This window comes from Pseudophryne corroboree, chromosome 1, assembly GCF_028390025.1.
Source record: "Pseudophryne corroboree isolate aPseCor3 chromosome 1, aPseCor3.hap2, whole genome shotgun sequence".
NCBI lineage: Eukaryota > Metazoa > Chordata > Amphibia > Anura > Myobatrachidae > Pseudophryne > Pseudophryne corroboree.
In genome coordinates this window covers 473,672,218-473,692,748 of record NC_086444.1, presented here as the reverse complement: position 1 = coordinate 473,692,748, position 20,531 = coordinate 473,672,218, and the positions used below count along the sequence as shown (strand labels likewise).

The window sequence follows — 20,531 nt, the reverse complement described above, 5'->3', positions numbered from 1 at the left end:
CCGACAAATGCATGTCGGAATGGATACGACTTTAATTGAAGACTCAGTACAGACCTACAGTGAAGATGATATCTAAAGGATTTCAGTGGTTTGTGAGGTAGAAGAATGACGGCTCTCTATACTGGGGGTAATAAGCAAAGAAACACAGAAATACAGAAAAATAAATGGGAAGAAATTTAAGACAGTTTCTTAAACTTAAAGTCTGTACAACATCTTAAAAAATAGATTACAACGGGGATTTTGAATTTATTCAAGCTACATATCCTTCATGATTTCAATGCGCTCAACTTCTGTAACATCACTGTCTACTAAGTACAGTACATATCACAATTCATAACAATGACACTTTGCATCACATACAAAGTATTTCCTCCATGGTACCATCCATTAAGACCAATTGATCTATTTTTTCTTGAGTTTGCTGTTTAAGTCGTGCAGGATATATTCTTGTACTTTAGTACTATGGATCACCCATAGGGGAATTTGGTTCATAATACATCCCTGTAAAATAAAATAAAATATAGAATTATTGTAATCTAACTCGGTTTCTTGTAAACCCCCCCCCCCCCCCCCCCCCCTGCCACTAGTGTTCTCCCTCCTATTTATTAATGCTTTTCTTTAATGAAAGGCAAAATCGGGAACAATTAATACATATTAAATGTTTAACCATACAGTATACAACGTTAAGGTATTGGAAAGAATCACCCATTAATTACATATCTATGCTTCCTGCCAAGGCTCAGCCTACAGAGTATAAAAATAGGATTTTGGTACTTAACAGGTAAATCCTTTTTACTTTGAATCCATAGGGGGCACTGGAGTACTCTTGGGATATGGACGGCTTCCACAGGAAGAAGGCACTGAATAAATAAATTTTGAAACTACTCCTCCCCTCCATATCCCAGAGTACCTCAGTGTTTTTTACTGAGCCGAACAGGAGCAATAGAGAGGCTGACAATGGAGAATTACATATAACTAGTGATGAGCGGGTTCGGTTCCTCGGAAACCGAACCCCCCCGAACTTCACCCATTTTACACGGGTCCGAGGCATACTCGGATTCTCCCGTATGGCTCGGTTAACCCGAGCGCGCCCGAACGTCATCATCCCGCTGTCGGATTCTCGCGAGATTCAGATTCTATATAAGCAGCCGCGTGTCGCCGCCATTTTCACTCGTGCATTGGAAATGTTAGGGAGAGGACGTGGCTGGCGTCCTCTCCGTTTTTATTCATTGTTGATGCAAATATTTGTGCTTGCTTTGTATTATTAATATAGGAGGAGTACAGTGCAGAGTTTTGCTGAACAGTGACCACCAGTTTTATCCGTTCTCTGCCTGAAAAAAACGCTCCTTATCCGTTATCTGTGCTCAGTGTGCTGCATATATCTGTGCTCACACTGCTTAATTGTGGGGACTGGGGAGCAGCAGTATTATATAGGAGGAGTACAGTGCAGAGTTTTGCTGACAGTGACCACCAGTATACGTTGTCTGCCTGAAAAACACTCCATATCTGTGCTGCATTGTAGTATATAGTAGGAGTACAGTGCATAATTTTGCTGACCACCAGTATATAATATATAGGAGTACGGTACAGAAGGCCACTGCTGTACCTACCTCTGTGTCGTCAAGTATACTATCCATCCATACCTGTGGTGCATTTCAGTTTTGCACAGTTTGCTGACCACCAGTATATAATATATAGCATTACGGTACAGTAGGCCACTGCTGTACCTACCTCTGTGTCGTCAAGTATACTATCCATCCATACCTGTGGTGCATTTCAGTTTTGCACAGTTTGCTGACGACCAGTATATAATATATAGCATTACGGTACAGTAGGCCACTGCTGTACCTACCTCTGTGTCGTCAAGTATACTATCCATCCATACCTGTGGTGCATTTCAGTTTGCTATTGATACTGGCATATAATTCCACACATTAAAAAATGGAGAACAAAAATGTGGAGGTTAAAATAGGGAAAGATCAAGATCCACTTCCACCTCGTGCTGAAGCTGCTGCCACTAGTCATGGCCGAGACGATGAAATGCCATCAACGTCGTCTGCCAAGGCCGATGCCCAATGTCATAGTAGAGAGCATGTAAAATCCAAAAAACAAAAGCTCAGTAAAATGACCCAAAAATCTAAATTGAAAGCGTCTGAAGAGAAGCGTAAACTTGCCAATATGCCATTTACGACACGGAGTGGCAAGGAACGGCTGAGGCCCTGGCCTATGTTCATGGCTAATGATTCAGCTTCACATGAGGATGGAAGCACTCATCCTCTCGCTAGAAAAATGAAAAGACTTAAGCTGGCAAAAGCACAGCAAAGAACTGTGCGTTCTTCTAAATCACAAATCACCAAGGAGAGTCCAATTGTGTCGGTTGCGATGCCTGACCTTCCCAACACTGGACGGGAAGAGCTTGCGCCTTCCACCATTTGCACGCCCCCTGCAAGTGCTGGAAGAAGCACCCGCAGTCCAGTTCCTGATAGTCAAATTGAAGATGTCACTGTTGAAGTACACCAGGATGAGGATATGGGTGTTGCTGGTGCTGGGGAGGAAATTGACAAGGAGGATTCTGATGGTGAGGTGGTTTGTTTAAGTCAGGCACCCGGCGAGACACCTGTTGTCCATGGGACGAATGTGGCCATTGACATGCCTGGTCAAAATACAAAAAAAATTAGCTCTTCGGTGTGGAATTATTTCAACACAAATGCGGACAACAGGTGTCAAGCCGTGTGTTGCCTTTGTCAAGCTGTAATAAGTAGGGGTAAGGCCGTTAACCACCTAGGAACATCCTCCCTTATACGTCACCTGGACCGCATTCATCATAAGTCAGTGACAAGTTCAAAAACTTTGGGTGACAGCGGAAGCAGTCCACTGACAACTAAATCCCTTCCTCTTGTAACCAAGCTCCTGCAAACCACACCACCAACTCCCTTAGTGTCAATTTCCTCCTTACACAGGAAAGCCAATAGTCCTGCAGGCCATGTCACTGGCAAGTATGACGAGTCCTCTCCTGCCTGGGATTCCTCCGATGCATCCTTGAGTGTAATGCCTACTGCTGCTGGCACTGCTGTTGTTGCTGCTGGGAGTCGATCGTCATCCCAGAGGGGAAGTCGGAAGACCACTTGTACTACTTCCAGTAAGCAATTGACTGTCCAACAGTCCTTTGCGAGGAAGATGAAATATCACAGCAGCCATCCTGCTGCAAAGCGGATAACTGAGGCCTTGGCAGCCTGGGCGGTGAGAAACGTGGTTCCGGTATCCACCGTTAATTCAGAGGCAACTAGAGACTTGATTGAGGTACTGTGTCCCCGGTACCAAATACCATCTAGGTTCCGTTTCTCTAGGCAGGCGATACCGAAAATGTACACAGACCTCAGAAAAAGAGTCACCAGTGTCCTAAAAAATGCAGTTGTACCCAATGTCCACTTAACCACGGACATGTGGACAAGTGGAGCAGGGCAGACTCAGGACTATATGACTGTGACAGCCCACTGGGTAGATGTATTGCCTCCCGCAGCAAGAACAGCAGCCGCGGCACCAGTAGCAGCATCTCGCAAATGCCAACTCGTTCCTAGGCAGGCTACGCTTTGTATCACCGCTTTCCAGAAGAGGCACACAGCTGACAACCTCTTACGGAAACTGAGGAACATCATCGCAGAATGGCTTACCCCAATTGGACTCTCCTGGGGATTTGTGACATCGGACAACGCCAGCAATATTGTGCGTGCATTACATCTGGGCAAATTCCAGCACGTCCCATGTTTTGCACATACATTGAATTTGGTGGTGCACAATTATTTAAAAAACGACAGCGGCGTGCAAGAGATGCTGTCGGTGGCCCGAAGAATTGCGGGCCACTTTCGGCATTCAGCCACCGCGTGCCGAAGACTGGAGCACCACCAAATATTCCTGAACCTGCCCTTCCATCATCTGAAGCAAGAGGTGGTAACGAGGTGGAATTCAACCCTCTATATGCTTCAGAGGATGGAGGAGCAGCAAAAGGCCATTCAAGCCTATACATCTGCCCAAGATATAGGCAAAGGAGGGGGAATGCACCTGAATCAAGCGCAGTGGAGAATGATTTCAACGTTGTGCAAGGGTCTGCAACCCTTTGAACTTGCCACACGTGAAGTCAGTTCAGACACTGCCAGCCTGAGTCAGGTCATTCCCCTCATCAGGCTTTTGCAGAAGAAGCTGGAGACATTGAAGGAGGAGCTAAAACAGAGCGATTCCGCTAGGCATGTGGGACTTGTGGATGGAGCCCTTAATTCGCTTAACCAGGATTCACGGGTGGTCAATCTGTTGAAATCAGAGCACTACATTTTGGCCACCGTGCTCGATCCTAGATTTAAAACCTACGTTGTATCTCTCTTTCCGGCAGACACAAGTCTGCAGAGGTTCAAAGACCTGCTGGTGAGAAAATTGTCAAGTCAAGCGGAACGTGACCCGTCAACCTCTCCTCCTTCACATTCTCCCGCAACTGGGGGTGCGAGGAAAAGGCTAAGAATTCCGAGCCCACCCGCTGGCGGTGATACAGGGCAGTCTGGAGCGAGTGCTGACATCTGGTCCGGACTGAAGGACCTGCCAACGATTACTGACATGTCGTCTACTGTCACTGCATATGATTCTGTCACCATTGAAAGAATGGTGGAGGATTATATGAGTGACCGCATCCAAGTAGGCACGTGAGACAGTCCGTACGTATACTGGCAGGAAAAAGAGGCAATTTGGAGGCCCTTGCACAAACTGGCTTTATTTTACCTAAGTTGCCCTCCCTCCAGTGTGTACTCCGAAAGAGTGTTTAGTGCAGCCGCTCACCTTGTCAGCAATCGGCGTATGAGGTTACTTCCAGAAAATGTGGAGAAAATGATGTTCATCAAAATAAATTATAATCAATTCCTCCGTGGAGACATTCACCAGCAGCAATTGCCTCCAGAAAGTACACAGGAACCTGAGATGGTGGATTCCAGTGGGGACGAATTAATAATCTGTGAGGAGGGGGATGTACACAGTGAAAGGGGTGAGGAATCGGAGGATGAGGAGGAGGTGGACATCTTGCCTTTGTAGAGCCAGTTTGTGCAAGGAGAGATTGATTGCTTCTTTTTTTGGTGGGGGCCCAAACCAACCAGTCATTTCAGTCACAGTCGTGTGGCAGACCCTGTCGCTGAAATGATGGGTTCGTTAAAGTGTGCATGTGTACAGCTACCATCATATTCTGCTGCATTAGATCTATACATGCAAAGCTAATTCTGCTGGGTAATTACAATTGTAAAATTATTGCATAGTATGTGATTTTGAAGTACTTTTTTAAGTTTTGAATGAGATAGACCCAGTTTATTCTTTGTGGAATGCCTGGTTGTTGTTTTTAAGGTAATTTATTGCCTTGCATTTGAGGGGGTGGGGTGTGGTTACAGATTTCAATTATTGGTTTCACTTGTAATAGTCTTCTACTTAAGTCCACTGGTGTAGGCTGTGCAAAGCCGTTTGGCTGTGCATTTAGTATCGAAGCGTGCATTTTATCAAAGCGTGATAAAATTGACACATAACAGCAGCGTTCAATCAGCGTTCAATCGAAGTGAAAAAGAAGGAACACAGAAGCACAACAATCAAACAAAACCAAAAAAAACTGAAGAACTAATAACAAATGTGAGTCACTTACTCCTCAGATCACTTACCTCCTGATTGTTGCATCTGATTAAATAGCACGGAAATACCTTACTTGGACATTTCAAAAACCATCCATTTCACCTACAAATGCTTGTATCTGCATTGTAATTTTGTTTTTTAAGCACAGCTGCACCAATGCAATTTAACCTGCAAACACTTAAAAAAATCTAACATAATTACCATTGCTTCTTAAACCTCTCACAATCCTTTCATTTCTTACACTCCAAATACATTTCTGCAACCACTTTATCTACGCTTTTGACTCTTTTCATACTAAATCTACACCCCTTGAGCCTACACTGCTTTTCTCACATGCATTTCAGCAAATCTTCTGCTTGGATTCACTTGCAGTCTCCTCTCCTACTTCCACTTTCCCTCAACCTATTTACCTACTTAACACTATGTCAAGGCTTTCCTATACTCCCCACATCACTCAGTGTCTACCTAATAATGTATCTTTATCCTTCCCCCCTAGTCTCCTACACCTCCTCCTCTCTCCCCTCCTCTGTCTCCCCTCCATCCCTCTGTTTCCTACCCCCACCTTTCCTGTTACCTCACTTTCATTCACCTCTGCCCCATGGTCCTGCTACCCCACAACTCAGCCCTGCTCCCTCTCTCCCTTCCCTGTCACCTGCCCACACCCCCATCCACATCACACTGACCTCCCTCCCTGCCCACCTCCTGCAGTTTCCCCTCCTAGCTCAGGCACCCGTACCATCGCTACTCTCTCATCATCCCTGCCCTCAAAGTTAATCCCACCTCATCGCTACAGCAACCCTGAAAATCTCATTCACATCTCTCCCACAAACTCATACCCCCTATCCTGTGCACTCTGGAATGCCAGATCTGTTTGTAACAAACTGGTCCCCACTCATGACCTTTTCATTTCCAACTCCCTACACCTACTAGCCATTACTGAAACTTGGATTACACCCTCTGACACTACTTCTGCTGCTGCTCTCTCTGCTGGGGGCCTCACATTCACACACACACCCCGACCTGGGGGTCGCCATGGGGGTGGTGTTGGGGTCCTTTTACCTTCTAGTTACTCCTACCAACTCATACCACCAGAACCATCCCTTATATTCTCTACATTTGAGGTCCACGCCATACGCCTCTTCCAACCAGTCCATCTTAGAGTAGCTGTCATTTACCGCCCCCCTGGCACTGCTTCCAAATTCATCGACAACTTTGCTTCCTGGCTTCCTCACTTCCTCTCTTCTGACATTCCCACCATTATTCTAGGCGATTTCAACATCCCTATTGACATCCCCACACAATCCCCTGCCTCTAAACTCCTTAACCTCACCTCTTCACTTGGTCTCTCCCAGTGGACCTCCTCACCCTCCCATGTGAATGGGAGCTCACTGGATCTGGTCTTCACTCACCGCTGTGATATTTCTGATTTTTCCAACTCCCCATTTCCCCTCTCTGACCACCACCTGCTCTCCTTTAACCTATCTCTCTCGACTTCCCCATCTCTACCTCCTAAGGCTACCATCACTAAGCGTAACATTGAAGCTATTGACACCACATTCCTTTCCTCCATGTTTGACTCACTTCTCTCTCCTATTCTCTCTCTCTCATGCCCTGAACAAGCCACTTCCACATACAATGCTTCCCTTACTTCTGCTCTTGACTCTGTTGCTCCACCAACCACTATTCACCCTCGCAAATTAACACCTCAACCCTAGCACACCAAATGCACCAGATATCTGCAAAAATGCTCACGTACTGCTGAGCGACACTGGAGGAAATCACGCTCTAAGGCAGACTTCTTCCATTTCAAACTTATGCTTTCATCCTTCAGTGCTGCCCTTTCTCTTGCTAAACAGTCATACTTCAAGAACCTCATCTCCTCCCAATCTTCCAACCCCCGGCGCCTCTTTGCCACTCTCAACTGTCAAAGTCAAAAATATTACATAGGGAGAACATACAAACCACACACACATTTAAGTCGCTATACTTGCAAATATGCGCAGCGAGCACAGCAATATATGGAAACACACGCATTTGCTCGGACATGGCACGGAGATGGATTCGGCGCTTGTTTCATACAGTACATGGTTATAATAATGTCAAGCACCAGACATCATGGAGATTTAGAATTGGCTGATGAATTGATGTCATGAATATGTATTATCTGAACAGAACCAGATGCGCCCATCATGTTTGGTATTGAAGCAAGCAGAATGATGTGTGGGTTAGTTTGATGCTGGTTGTGAAGTTGTGGGACATTGCAGAGGATAGATATGATTATATGTATAAAAGCTGAGATCACTTTGTTGAGAACAATGGATGATCAAGCCAACCTTTTACTAAGATTTTCAGGGCTGAACCTGATTAACATATACAAAGGAGAGAGAGAGACCCCTCCCCTAGGAACAGACACACAGGAGGATAGTTCCTGTCTGGGGGGGTTGGGGGTCAGTTTTTTGCAGGTGGCCTCAGAGAACAGATGTAATGAAGCTACACTCAGAACAAAGCTCCCAGAAGCATGGCTGGATCATCACCAGGCACCAAAGGCTAAGTATTGAATTCACATGGCTAGATAAGGAAATATAGACAGATTGCTTTCTGGTTTAAATAGGATATTGTAACTTGGTTGTGTGATTGTTGGGTGTTTGTGTGATAGATCTGGGAATCTGTGATGGTAGCTGGGACATTAGACAACCTGTAGCATAGCATTTGTGGTATTTGTTTGCCTATGGTGATTTAAAATAGATTGTGCTGGTTAGTTATAATATATCTTGTTAATCATAAATACCACCATGCAGTTACGTTTGAACATGTGCTGGTAGCAATGGCAGGCTGAGATGTGTGGTTACATTGTGATCTGGTCTTGTGATGAATATGCTCTGGTTATTGAGATACTGAAGTTGTTTGGAATGTGAAAGTGAATAAGATGGTTCTAGGAAGTTGGATTGAAATTGTGAAAGGTGATTTAGATGGTTTGGAATTGTAAAATCAGAACATATGCATTGTTCTGAGGCTTGGACAGTTTGGAATAAAATGGAGTCTTGTGTCTTCTGCTATGTGATTGTGGGGTAGCAGAGAGTGCCATGTGTTTGGACCTGCAAATCTAAAATGGCTGCTGCCGGGTATTTTCCCCTCCCCCTTTCAACCATGTGGTGCAGTCTTTGGAATCATGGGAGCTTTAATAAAATGGAGTCTAGCTTCTGTCCCATGCGGTATTGTAGGGTTGTGTATATAGGGACTGCCAGTATGGGTAAGGTCAAGTATTTTCTCCACAAAGATTCTCAGCATTGAATAACTGCGCAGCGATTGTTCCTCACATGTGTAAGCTTCGCTGCAACCATATTGATCTTCTTGTTATTGTGAGCCAATCTCTCTCTCTCTCTCTCTTCTCCTCTTTCACTCTTATTTTCTCTTAAATAGTAATTGTATTATATTTCCTGTGTAGTTATCTGGTTAGGTAGTCTATGTTATATTGTAGTGTATGATTTGTATTTGTATTAATTCTTTTGCAAGTATATCATTCATAATATATATATTAGGCGTTGGACCCTGAGCACGGTATCTGTGTATTTCTTATAGTGTTAAGTATTCTCAGAGCGTCGGTGACGCTAGAACAGCTTTAAAGGTAATAAGGTTATACTGTGTTGCATTTACACTCTACCACTACACAGAGGTTTACAGTATAAGTACATTCCTTAAGGTATAGTTAAGGGAGTACCCTTGCGGTACTTTTTGCGCCAATTGCGTACTGTGTTCTTTAACCTTTAACGTGTTTTTAATAAGATAAATATTTAGCTTTGTTACAACTCACTCCTCTGCCCACCTCCACCTCGTCTCCCTTCCTCACTCTCTGCTCTTGACTTTGCCACTTACTTCACATCCAAAATTGACTCCATACGTCAGGACATCACATCACACCAGACCATCAGTAACCAGCCTTCTCCCATCCCTTACCAACCCTCCCCATCCCTCGCACCAACTTTGTCATCTTTCTCCCATGCATCTGGAGAGGAAGTCATGGCCCTCATTCGTTCCTGTCCCCTCACCACCTCCCCACTTGACCCTATCCCCTCCCGCCTCCTCCGCTACCTCTCTTCTTCAGCTTGTTCCCATCTTTCCCACCTTCTCAATCTCTCCCTATCATCAGGCACTGTCCCCTCTGCCTTCAAGCATGCACTCATCTCTCCTATTCTTAAAAAACCTACCCTTGATCCAAACACTCTCTCCAACTACCGACCCATCTCTCTCCTCCCTTTTGCCTCCAAACTCCTTTAGCATATTGTCTACAACCGCCTTACTTCCTTTCTTTCCTCACACTCACTGCTTGACCCATTCCAATCTGGCTTCCGTCCTCTCCACTCCACTGAAACTGCCCTTACAAAAGTATGCAATGACCTCCATGCTGCTAAATCTAAGGGACACTACTCTCTACTTATTCTACTTGATCTCTCTGCTGCTTTTGACACTGTGGACCATCCTCTCCTACTGCAAATCCTTCACTCCATTGGTCTGCATGACACTGCCCTCTCTTGGTTGTCGTCCTACCTTTCTAACCGTTCATTCTCTGTCTCCTCTCATGACTCCACCTCCCCCTCACTTCCACTAACTGTAGGGGTACCCCAAGGTTCTGTCCTTGGTCCTCTTCTCTTCTCTCTCTATACGTCCTCACTAGGTAAGCTCATTAGTTCTTTTGGTTTCCAATATCATCTTTATGCTGATGACACTCAAATCTATCTTTCCTCTCCAGACCTCTCCCCTACTCTCCTCACTCGTATCTCCAACTGTCTCTCTGCTATCTCTTCCTGGATGTCCCAGCGCTTTCTTAAACTTAACATGTCTAAGACCGAGCTGATCATCTTCCCTCCCTCCCGCATAACCTCACCTCCTACAATCTCATTATCTATTGATGGCACTACTATCTCCTCTACCCCCCAAGTGCGCTGTCTTGGAGTAATCCTTGACTTCTCCCTCTCCTTCAAACCTCACATTCAGCACCTCTCACAAACCTGCCGTTTTCATCTAAAAAATATTTCCAGGATCAGACCCTTTCTGACCCAGGATGCTACTAAGACTCTTATCCACTCACTGGTCATCTCCAGACTGGACTACTGTAATCTCCTCCTGACTAGCATTCCTGACAAATACCTCTCTCCACTCCAATCTATCCTCAATGCTGCTGCCCGGCTCATTTTCCTCACCAAACGCACTACGTCCACCTCTCCTCTCTTACTAGACATTCACTGGCTCCCCTTCCCTTTCAGAATCCATTTCAAGCTTCTCACACTTGCTTACAAAGCCCTCACCCACTCCTCTCCCATCTACATCTCTGATCTTATCTCGCTTTACACTCCCACCCGTCCTCTTCGCTCTGCTAATGCTCGCCGACTCTCCTGCCTACGGATTACTTCCTCCCACTCCTACCTCCAAGATTTTTCACGCGCTGCACCACTTCTCTGGAATTCCCTACCTCTCCCCCTCAGACTCTCCACCTCTCTACAAAACTTCAAACGGGCTCTCAAGACCCACTTCTACACCAAACCCAGCCAAATCTCATCCTAAACCTCTGTTCCACGCTCTCTATGTACCCCATCTGTCTCACCCCTGTCTGTCTACCCCTCCCCGTTAGAATGTAAGCTCTCACGAGCAGGGCCCTCTTCCCTCATGTGCTTACCCTTTTCTTACTTTAATAATCTTCAACTGCACCAAATTCAGCAGTCTTCTGCCACCTGATACTTATTCCAGTGTCATCTGCTGATGTAGCTATGTTTATTTACCCTGTACTTGTCCTATATTGTCGTCAACTGTAAGTTGCTGTTTTCTTGTTTGATTATTTGTTTATGTACTCTGTAATTGGGCGCTGCGGAACCCTTGTGGCGCCATATAAATAAAGGATAATAATAATAATAATAATAATAATGTCCTGTTTATACAACATAAGGGTGGGTGGGAGGGCCCAAGGACAATTCCATCTTGCACCTCTTTTTTCTTTCATTTTTCTTTGCATCATGTGCTGTTTGGGGACAATTTTTTTGAAGTGCCATCCTGCCTGACACTGCAGTGCCACTCCTAGATGGGCCAGGTGTTTTTGTCGGCCACTTGGGTCGCTTAGCTTAGTCACACAGCGACCTTGGTGCGCCTCTTTTTTTCTTTGCATCATGTGCTGTTTGGTGACAATTTTTTTGAAGTGCCATCCTGCCTGACACTGCAGTGCCACTCCTAGATGGGCCAGGTGTTTGTGTCGGCCACTTGTGTCGCTTAGCTTAGTCACACAGCGACCTTGGTGCGCCTCTTTTTTTCTTTGCATCATGTGCTGTTTGGGGACAATTTTTTTGAAGTGCCATCCTGCCTGACACTGCAGTGCCACTCCTAGATGGGCCAGGTGTTTGTGTCGGCCACTTGGGTCGCTTAGCTTAGCCATCCAGCGACCTCGGTGCAAATTTTAAGACTATAAATAATATTGTGAGGTGTGAGGTGTTCAGAATAGACTGAAAATGAGTGTAAATTATGGTTATTGAGGTTAATAATACTATGGGATCACAATGACCCCTAAATTCTATGGTTTAAGCTGTTTTTGAGGGTTTTTTGTAAAAAAACACCCGAATCCAAAACACACCCGAATCCGACAAAAAATTTTCAGGGAGGTTTTGCCAAAACGCGTCCGAATCTAAAACACGGCCGCGGAACCGGATCCAAAACCAAAACACAAAACCCGAAAAATGTCCGGTGCACATCACTACATATAACATAACGGACAACAATAAAGTTGACACAACATTACTGACAACTAAACAGTTGACACCATAACCGATTAGAACTTGTTAATTTGAACCAGTCGGTGAGAATGTGTTACCATAAGATCTACTGAACTTACCCCAAACCAGGTAAACTGCTCTGGGTGGGCGTCCAGTGCCCCCTATGGATTCAAAGAAAAGGATTTACCTGGTAAGTACCAAAATCCTATATTCTTTTTCATCCACTAGGGGTCACTGGAGTACTCTTGGGACGTACCAAAGTTTCCCCCGTGGGCGGGAGAGCTGTTTGGCACCTGTAACACTAGGCGGCCAAAGCTAGATGCTGATGCCGCAAACGTATCAAACTTGTAGAAGTGCACAAACGTGTGCACTGAAGACCATGCAGCAGCCCGGCAAAGCTGTGTCGTAGAAGCTCCCGACTCGCTGCCCATGACGTTCCCACAGCACGTGTGGAATGAGCTGTTACTGATGTAGGCGGCTGTAACCTAGCATGAAGGTAAGCCTGACGTATGGTCAGTTTAATCCATCTGGATACGGTCTGCTTAGAAGCGGGCCAACCCATTTTGGCAGCATCATAGAGAACAAACAACGTATCCGTCTTACGAACTGTCGACGTTCGGGATACATAAATGCGTAATGCGCGTACCACATAAAACCTTCCAGAGTCTCCTGTTAACACAGGAACTACTATTGGTTGATTGATGTGAAAAGATGACACTACCCTTGGTAGGAAAGCGGGATTTGTCCGAAGTTCCGCTCTGTCATCATGAAACACCAAATACGGTGGCTTGCACGACAAAGCACCCAAATCTGAAACACGCCTTGCTGAAGCTAAGGCTAAAAGAAAAATTGTTTTCCAAGTGAGAAATTTAATATCCACTTGTTGTAAGGGTTCAAAGTATAAGGACTGTAAGAAATCTAAAACCAGATTCAAGTCCCATGGCGTTGTAGGTGGAATGAATGGAGGCTGTACTCTGAGTACATCCTGCAGAAAAGTATGTACCGACGGCAATAGAGACAATTTTCTTTGAAAATAAATTGACAACGCAGATATCTGCACTTTTAGTGTGGAAAGACGCAGTCCTCCATCTAACCCCATCTGTAGAAATAACAAAAGATGAGATAACTTGAAAGATGATGTCGGAAACTTTCGAGCTTCACACCAACCTATATAAGCACGCCAGATTCTGTAATAATGACCTGCCGTAACCGGCTTCCTAGCTCGTAACATGGTTGGTATAACCGATTCAGGAATGCCCTCTCTTCTTAAGAGGGCGGTCTCAACAGCCACCCCGTCAAACGCAGCTGCGCTAAATCGGGGTAAAGGAACGGACCCTGTTGTAACAGGTCCGGACGTAGTGGGAGCAGCCAAGGATCGTCTGCGAGTAGTCCGCGGAGATCCGAGAACCAAGCTCTCTGAGGCTAATGAGGTGCCACTAGTATGACTGTGACGGACTCTCTCTTGATCCGTTTTAGCAACAGAGAGAGCAGCGGAAACGGTGGAAACAGATACACGAGACTGTACGGCCACGCGACAGTGAGAGCATCCACCGCCACCGCCTTCGGATCTCTCGTTCTGGACACATACTGGGGCATTTGGTGATTGTGGTGAGATGCCATCAGATCCACTTGAGGGTAACCCCACCTCTGGACCAACATGTGAAACACTTCTGGATTTAATGCCCATTCTCCTGGATGAAAATCCCGACGACTGAGATAATCTGCCTCCCAGTTGTCTACTCCCGGAATGAACACTGCCGACAATATCACTTGGTGATATTCGGCCCACCTGAGGATCCGAGCTACTTCCCGCATTGCCATGCGGCTTCTCGTTCCTCCTTGCTTGTTGATGTATGCGACCGCCGTCGCATTGTCTGACTGCACCTGAACAGTCTGAAACCGAAACATGTGCACTGCTTGTCGTAGCGCATTGTAAATTGCCTGGAGTTCCAGGACATTTATAGACAGCAATCTTTCGTGATCTGCCCAGAGACCCTGGAGCCGATAACTTTGAACTAAAGCTCCCCAGCATCTGAGACTCGCGTCTGTCGATAGAATTATCCAATTCCAGACGCCGAACCGTTTCCCTGCGGTTAGATTGTGTACTTTTATCCACCAGAGAAGAGACACTCTGGCCTGTAGCGACAACTTCACCCTGTGGTGAATCTGCAGATGCGAGCCCGACCACTGTGCTAGCACATCTAGTTGAAAAGCACGTGAGTGAAATCTTCCGAACTGAAGCGCTTCGAAAGCCGCCACCATTGAGCCTAAGAGGCGAATGCACAAATGTACCGAGACCGTGCGTGGCTTGAGTACTAATTGTACTAGATGACGAATGACCTGAACTTTCTGTTCTGGTAGGTAAATTCTTTGATTTACCATATCGAGAATCATACCTAGGAATTGAAGTCGCTGAGACGGAACCAGATGTGATTTCTTGAAATTGACTATCCAACCGTGCCGAACTAGTACATTGTATGTTAGCAACGCCTGTTGGAGAAGCATCTGTTGAGACAGAGCCTTGATGAGCAAATCGTCCAAATACGGAACAATTATTACTCCTAGGGATCTGAGATGAGCTATCATCACCGACATCACCTTGGTGAATACCCGAGGCGCTGATGAAAGGCCAAACGGTACAGCCTGAAACTGGTAATGGTCTTGCCGTATTGCAAACCGCAAGAACCTCTGATGAGGTGGCCAGATCGGAATGTGTAGGTATGCATCTTTGAGATCCAGCGCAATCATGAATTCCTGTGGCTCTAAACCTGCAATTACTGACCGCAGAGATTCCATCTTGAATCTGTAGTAAGTGACGTACTGATTGAGGCCCTTTAAGTTCAATATTGTCCTGACCGAGCCATCCGGCTTTGGTACCACAAACAGACTGGAATAATAACCCTGCCCCTGTTGTTGTACAGGGACCGGAATCAAAATTGCTGCATTCATCAGAGACTGAATGGCAATCTGCAGAACCGCCTTCTTGTCATCCGACACAGGCAGACCTGTCCTGAAAAACCGCATTGGCGGAAGACAATCGAACTCTATTTTGTAACCTTTTAACACTAAGTTGCGGATCCACCCATCTGTGGATGTCTGAAGCCACGCCCCCTGAAACGTCTGAAGGCCTGCTCCCACAATTGGAGATCCGAGATGGGCTGGGAGCCCGTCATGCCACTGGCTTGTTGGCGACCTTAGCGTCTTGACGACTTGTGTTGGTTTGTTGGGCACCACGTCCCCGACCTCTTCTACCAAGCATGGCTGCTCCTCTGCCCTGCCCACGAAAGGACTGAGGTCTAAAGGATTTGAACGCCGGACCAGAGTATTTGCGTCTAGGTACCGTTGGAGGCAATGGTAAGAAAACAGACTTTCCTCCCGTGGCCTCAGAAATCCATCTGTCCAATTCAGGACCGAATAGCTTCTCGCCACCGTAAGGTAACGCCTCTATACCTTTTTTGACCTCCGCCTCTGCTTGCCAAGAACGTAGCCAGAGTGCTCGTCGTGCTGTGACTAGCGATGATGAAAGGCGAGAAGTGAGCTGACAGACGTCAGTAGAAGCTGTACATAGATAGTCAGCAGCTTCCCAGATTTGATCAGCGAGAAGTATAAGATGATCGTCCTGTAGAGCCGACTTAAGCTCTTTTATCCATACCATTAGCGCCTTAGTTACCCAAATGCCAACCAACCAAGGTCTCAGCAGCACTCCTGCTGCTATATACATGGACTTTAGCATAGGTTCTATTTTACGGTCTGAAGGGTCTTTAAGCATAGTAGCAGTTGGTACTGGTATGGTTAATTTCTTTGTAAGCTTAGATACGGACGAATCCACCAATGGCGGATTCTCCCATGTAGCTGTCATGGACTCTGGAAACGGGTAACTCGACTTAAATCTGCGAGGTATAGAAAACCGTTTATCCGGATTCCTTCGTGTTTCTAGTAACATTTTATTAAGAGATTCCAAAACAGGAAAACACATTGGAGATCTCTGTCGTTTAGTAAAGACTACTTCATCATTTGTCAGAGGCTCCTCAGTTTCTGTAAACTTCAGAGACTGACACACTGCTCTGATGAGATTATCAATGCCTGGGCTGTCAAAATCATCACTATCTGACTGCTGGTCTATTTCACCCTCCTCACCCTCATCCGCAGTGAGGTCTAGCATAGCAGAAACTGGCAAATTATAAGACAAAATAAACTTATCCTTTCCACCCAAGGTGGACTTGGACTTTTGGTAAGATTGAGACCCCTCTGGTAACTCTAGCGGTCTCATCTTAGACTCAGATCTTGCCGCTTCCCGCTCTTGACGAGTGGCGGCCAATTCTGATTGCAATCCAACCAGGACATTTGCAAGCATAGCCCATGGAGGGTCCGGAGATGAAACTGGCTTTAAAACTGGAGTGGAAATTGTATTTGTAGCTGAAATCACAAAACATACTGTACATGTGGTAGATCCATCAGGCAACACACTTTTACAGACATGGCAAGGAAATTGCTTTTTAGTCTTGCTGGTGCCTTACTCATTATGCAGACAGACAATACAACTACAAACACAGACAATTCGCACGACTCAGTAAATAGCACTAAGGTTCTTGTATATATATATCTGGCAAAGTGCAGTGCACGCCAGCAATATGAAAAACCTGATCCCAAATTCCCCTAACACCCCTGCGCCTTTAGTAGAGATGTAGTATAGGAACTCTGGAAACAGGCAGGAAAAAAAAAACCAGGAAGCATGGTTAAATATGCCAAGTTTCCAGTATAACACAAAAAATGCAGATTATCCCCACTAAACTGCAAATATATATATATCCTGATACAAGGCTTAATAGCCTACTAAAAACCCCTGCATCACTGTTGCACTTTCTTATGTGCCTCCCCCACCCCCACCCCCGTGCTCCGTGTACTGCTCTCTGTACACGGAGCCGGCTTACATGCCTGTGAAGAGGCCGGGAGGCGGCTAGCAGGAGCCGTGGAGCGCACAGCATAGAGCCGTGGAGCGGCCTATGCATGTGTGGCTCCGGGACGGGGGGGGATCTCGTTAGATGCGGCAGCGCTGGAAGCGGGAGCCGGAGAGCGCACAGCATAGAGCCGTGGAGCGGCCTATGCACGCGCGGCTCCGGGACGGGGGGTTACTCGTTAGATGCGGCGGCGCTGGAAGTGGCGGCTAGCGGGAGCCGGAGAGCGCATAGCATAGAGCCGTGAAGCGGCCTATGCACGCGCGGCTCCGGGTAACGGCGTGGCTTGTCAGCGGTGTCAGTGCTGGAAGCGGTGGCGGGCTCTCCCCAATACAGTTCCCCACACACCGGGGCGGCAGCGTGAGCTGACCGCCCCAACCCAACATACCTGGACTCCCTGTAGTGAGGGCTATGACGGGGGTTCTTGTTCAAGCTCCGTCCAGCTTCCTGCAGGCAGCCTGCACGTGGTGTGAGGGAGCTCTTTTTAGAGAGGCCCGACACCCACAGCTGCTCTGTAGCAGCTTCCACTATCCCGGACCCACGCCTATTGGAAGGGGGGAAGGGATGTGGAAATCGTTGAAAAAAGAAAAACTTAGAAAAAAATTCCAATGAATGTGGACAAACTCCACAAGCCTTCTAACTGTGTCGAGCACAGAAAAAACACTGAGGTACTCTGGGATATGGAGGGGAGGAGTAGTTTCAAAATTAATTTATTCAGTGCCTTCTTCCTGTGGAAGCCGTCCATATCCCAAGAGTACTCCAGTGGCCCCTAGTGGATGAAAAAGAAAACACTTTATACACATGCAAAAAGTCTGGGAGCTAGATCTAAGAGGTGCACCATCCTTCCTTCCTAACAGGCTTCATGGTTAATGATGGAAGAAAGGAATGCTACATTTGGATATGGGGAATAACTCACGGGATGAAGAGGTGCAGTGGTGCCCTCCCCTTCATTCATGCTCTGATTATCCTTATAATTATCCCATATGAAATACATGATCCAGGGGGCAAATCTGTTTGGCATAATATGGAATGGGGCGCTTCTGCATGGTATAAAATAAATCGGCGGAACTACGGAGTGGCAGAATATGGGGTTCCAAAATTCAAATCTGCTCAGTATACAAAGAAACTGTGATGCTCCTCTCTCTGAGAAGACAGTTGTAGAGCAGAAGAAGTCAGCAGGAGCTGGCTGACAAGGTCATAGGTAAGTGTGGTGAGGGAGTAGGGGGGCTTGATGGAGAAATGATAATAAAGGGGTTAATGAGTGGAACATTATATTGGAGGAGACAGGTGGACATGACAGTGAGAGGGGGATTGAGGACATAAAAATAAATTTTTTGTCTCTATGGGGGCATGGCCAGCGCTCTATGAGCTGCTGGTATGCCCACTGCACCTGTATCTCCCGTGAATAGATCCTGCGCACATGCGTACAGCATCTATTCACCTCTGCTCTAAGCAGAGAAACGAGTGACAGGAGCCTCCCAACTGCTTCCCCCACCACCACCACAGCGGGACATTGACGCCCGCAGGTGGGACAGTCCCCAAAAAACGGGATTGTCCCTTGAAAATTGGGACGCTTGGGAGGTATGTATTAATCATATGTTGTAGCATTATTATATAAGTAAAAATACTAATTCATACATATATACTGTATGCGCATTGTGCTGTTATACTGTCTTGATCCAGAGTCTATTTGTTTCAGGCATTCCCTACCTTAGTCTTCAAGGCACACTATAGTGCAGGTTTTTGTGATTACCAGGCTTCAGCAGAGATGGTGAAATCAGAAGCACTGAGGTACTAATAATTAAGCTACCTGAGCTCAAGCATGGATACCACTAAAACCTGGACTGTTAGTGTGCCTTGAGAACGAGGTTGGGAATGTCTTATTTAATGTGATGAAAGGAATGAAATAGGCACGGTTTAAGAGGAAAACTGTTATAACTGTTGAGGGCATTTAACAAAGTTATCTAGGAACAGTATATGAACATATCGTGCGTGGCAAATGCACCATCCCCTGTCTTTAGCAAAAACTGATCGTTACCATTTTTATCAGCTATGTCAAATGTATAACAGCTACTGTATGTTAGCCAAATACTCATCATGCCCAATTATAAAGTACATTTACCAAAACTGCGTGTGCCGTACAGCCATATGTCTCATTTCCTTGTGTAACATGATTTAGCGACTCTCTTACAAAGTCCCTTGAAGATTTTGTTATGATATTTGTTGATGGATTATGTATCATTGGCGTGGAAACACCATAAGGAGTAACGGCCTGGGGGAGGAAACACATACAGTTTAAAGTAAAAAATGGCATTGACAATATTTCCAGAAGACTACATGTACACTAGTATTAGAAAAAGAGTATTCTCATCCTGGTGATAGAAAGCTCTGACTACAGATGAGTTAATGTCATGATTTATGTCCTAAATTAATATGGGTTAATGGTCCAATAATTCTACTGTTGACTTTATTGGAGAATCAATAAGTATTGTCACAGAGGGCTAGGGTTAGGCTGCGTGGAAGGGGGGGGGGGTTAGGGTTAGGCTGTGGAGGAGTGAGGGTTAAGCTTAGGCTGCAGGGAGGGGGGGTTAGGTTTAGGCACCAATGGGGAGGCTTAGAGTTAGGCTGCAGGGGGAGGGGGGTTTAGGTTTAGACTGCGGGAAGATAAGGTTAGGGTTAGGGAGGTATTGGGGGAGGGTAAGTAAACTTACCTACTTCCTGTCGGGATTCTATCCATTGAAATACGACATCCCTAACGCCGGTAAAGCATATCACACCCAACTACTGGACTTAGTCATAATTACTATGTGTGTTTTAAGTGGTGCTTCTATAGCTCTTCCTGCTTCGCCTCATTACTGAGGTGAAGCAGGGAGGTACATCGACGAGATGTAACAACATCTTGTTTGCCGGAGTGGGGAGTGAACCCCCACCCCCCGGCGACCCCAGTTGAGAGCACAGCGCATCAGCTTAGTGCATCACATTCAGCCCGGAGCTGGCACCTGCCACTGCCAGGGACAGAACTGTCCCTGCTGTGGGGATAGGGCAATGACACCTGCAGCTGTCAAAGTCGATAGCTGCTGGTGTCAGAAAGGTTAGTACAACTGACCGTTTATACCTTGCCCTACATAATCGGCTTGCTGTCTTTTAGATAGCAGCACTGATATAGACATTTATC

At 46.1% G+C, this 20,531-nt stretch overlaps 1 protein-coding gene across 1 annotated transcript in view; it reads right to left on the bottom strand.

The window, feature by feature from the left end:
- Positions 1 to 239: 239 nt before the first annotated feature.
- Positions 240 to 20,531, bottom strand: part of HSD17B3 (hydroxysteroid 17-beta dehydrogenase 3) — a 174,679-nt gene continuing 154,387 nt past the window's right edge. The window contains exons 10-11 of the mRNA XM_063914790.1: positions 19,479 to 19,628; positions 240 to 501 (exon numbers count right to left, since the gene is read on the bottom strand). Coding sequence (XP_063770860.1) covers positions 403 to 501; positions 19,479 to 19,628 — 249 coding nt within the window. The 3' untranslated portion in view covers positions 240 to 402. The remainder of the gene's footprint in view (positions 502 to 19,478; positions 19,629 to 20,531) is intronic.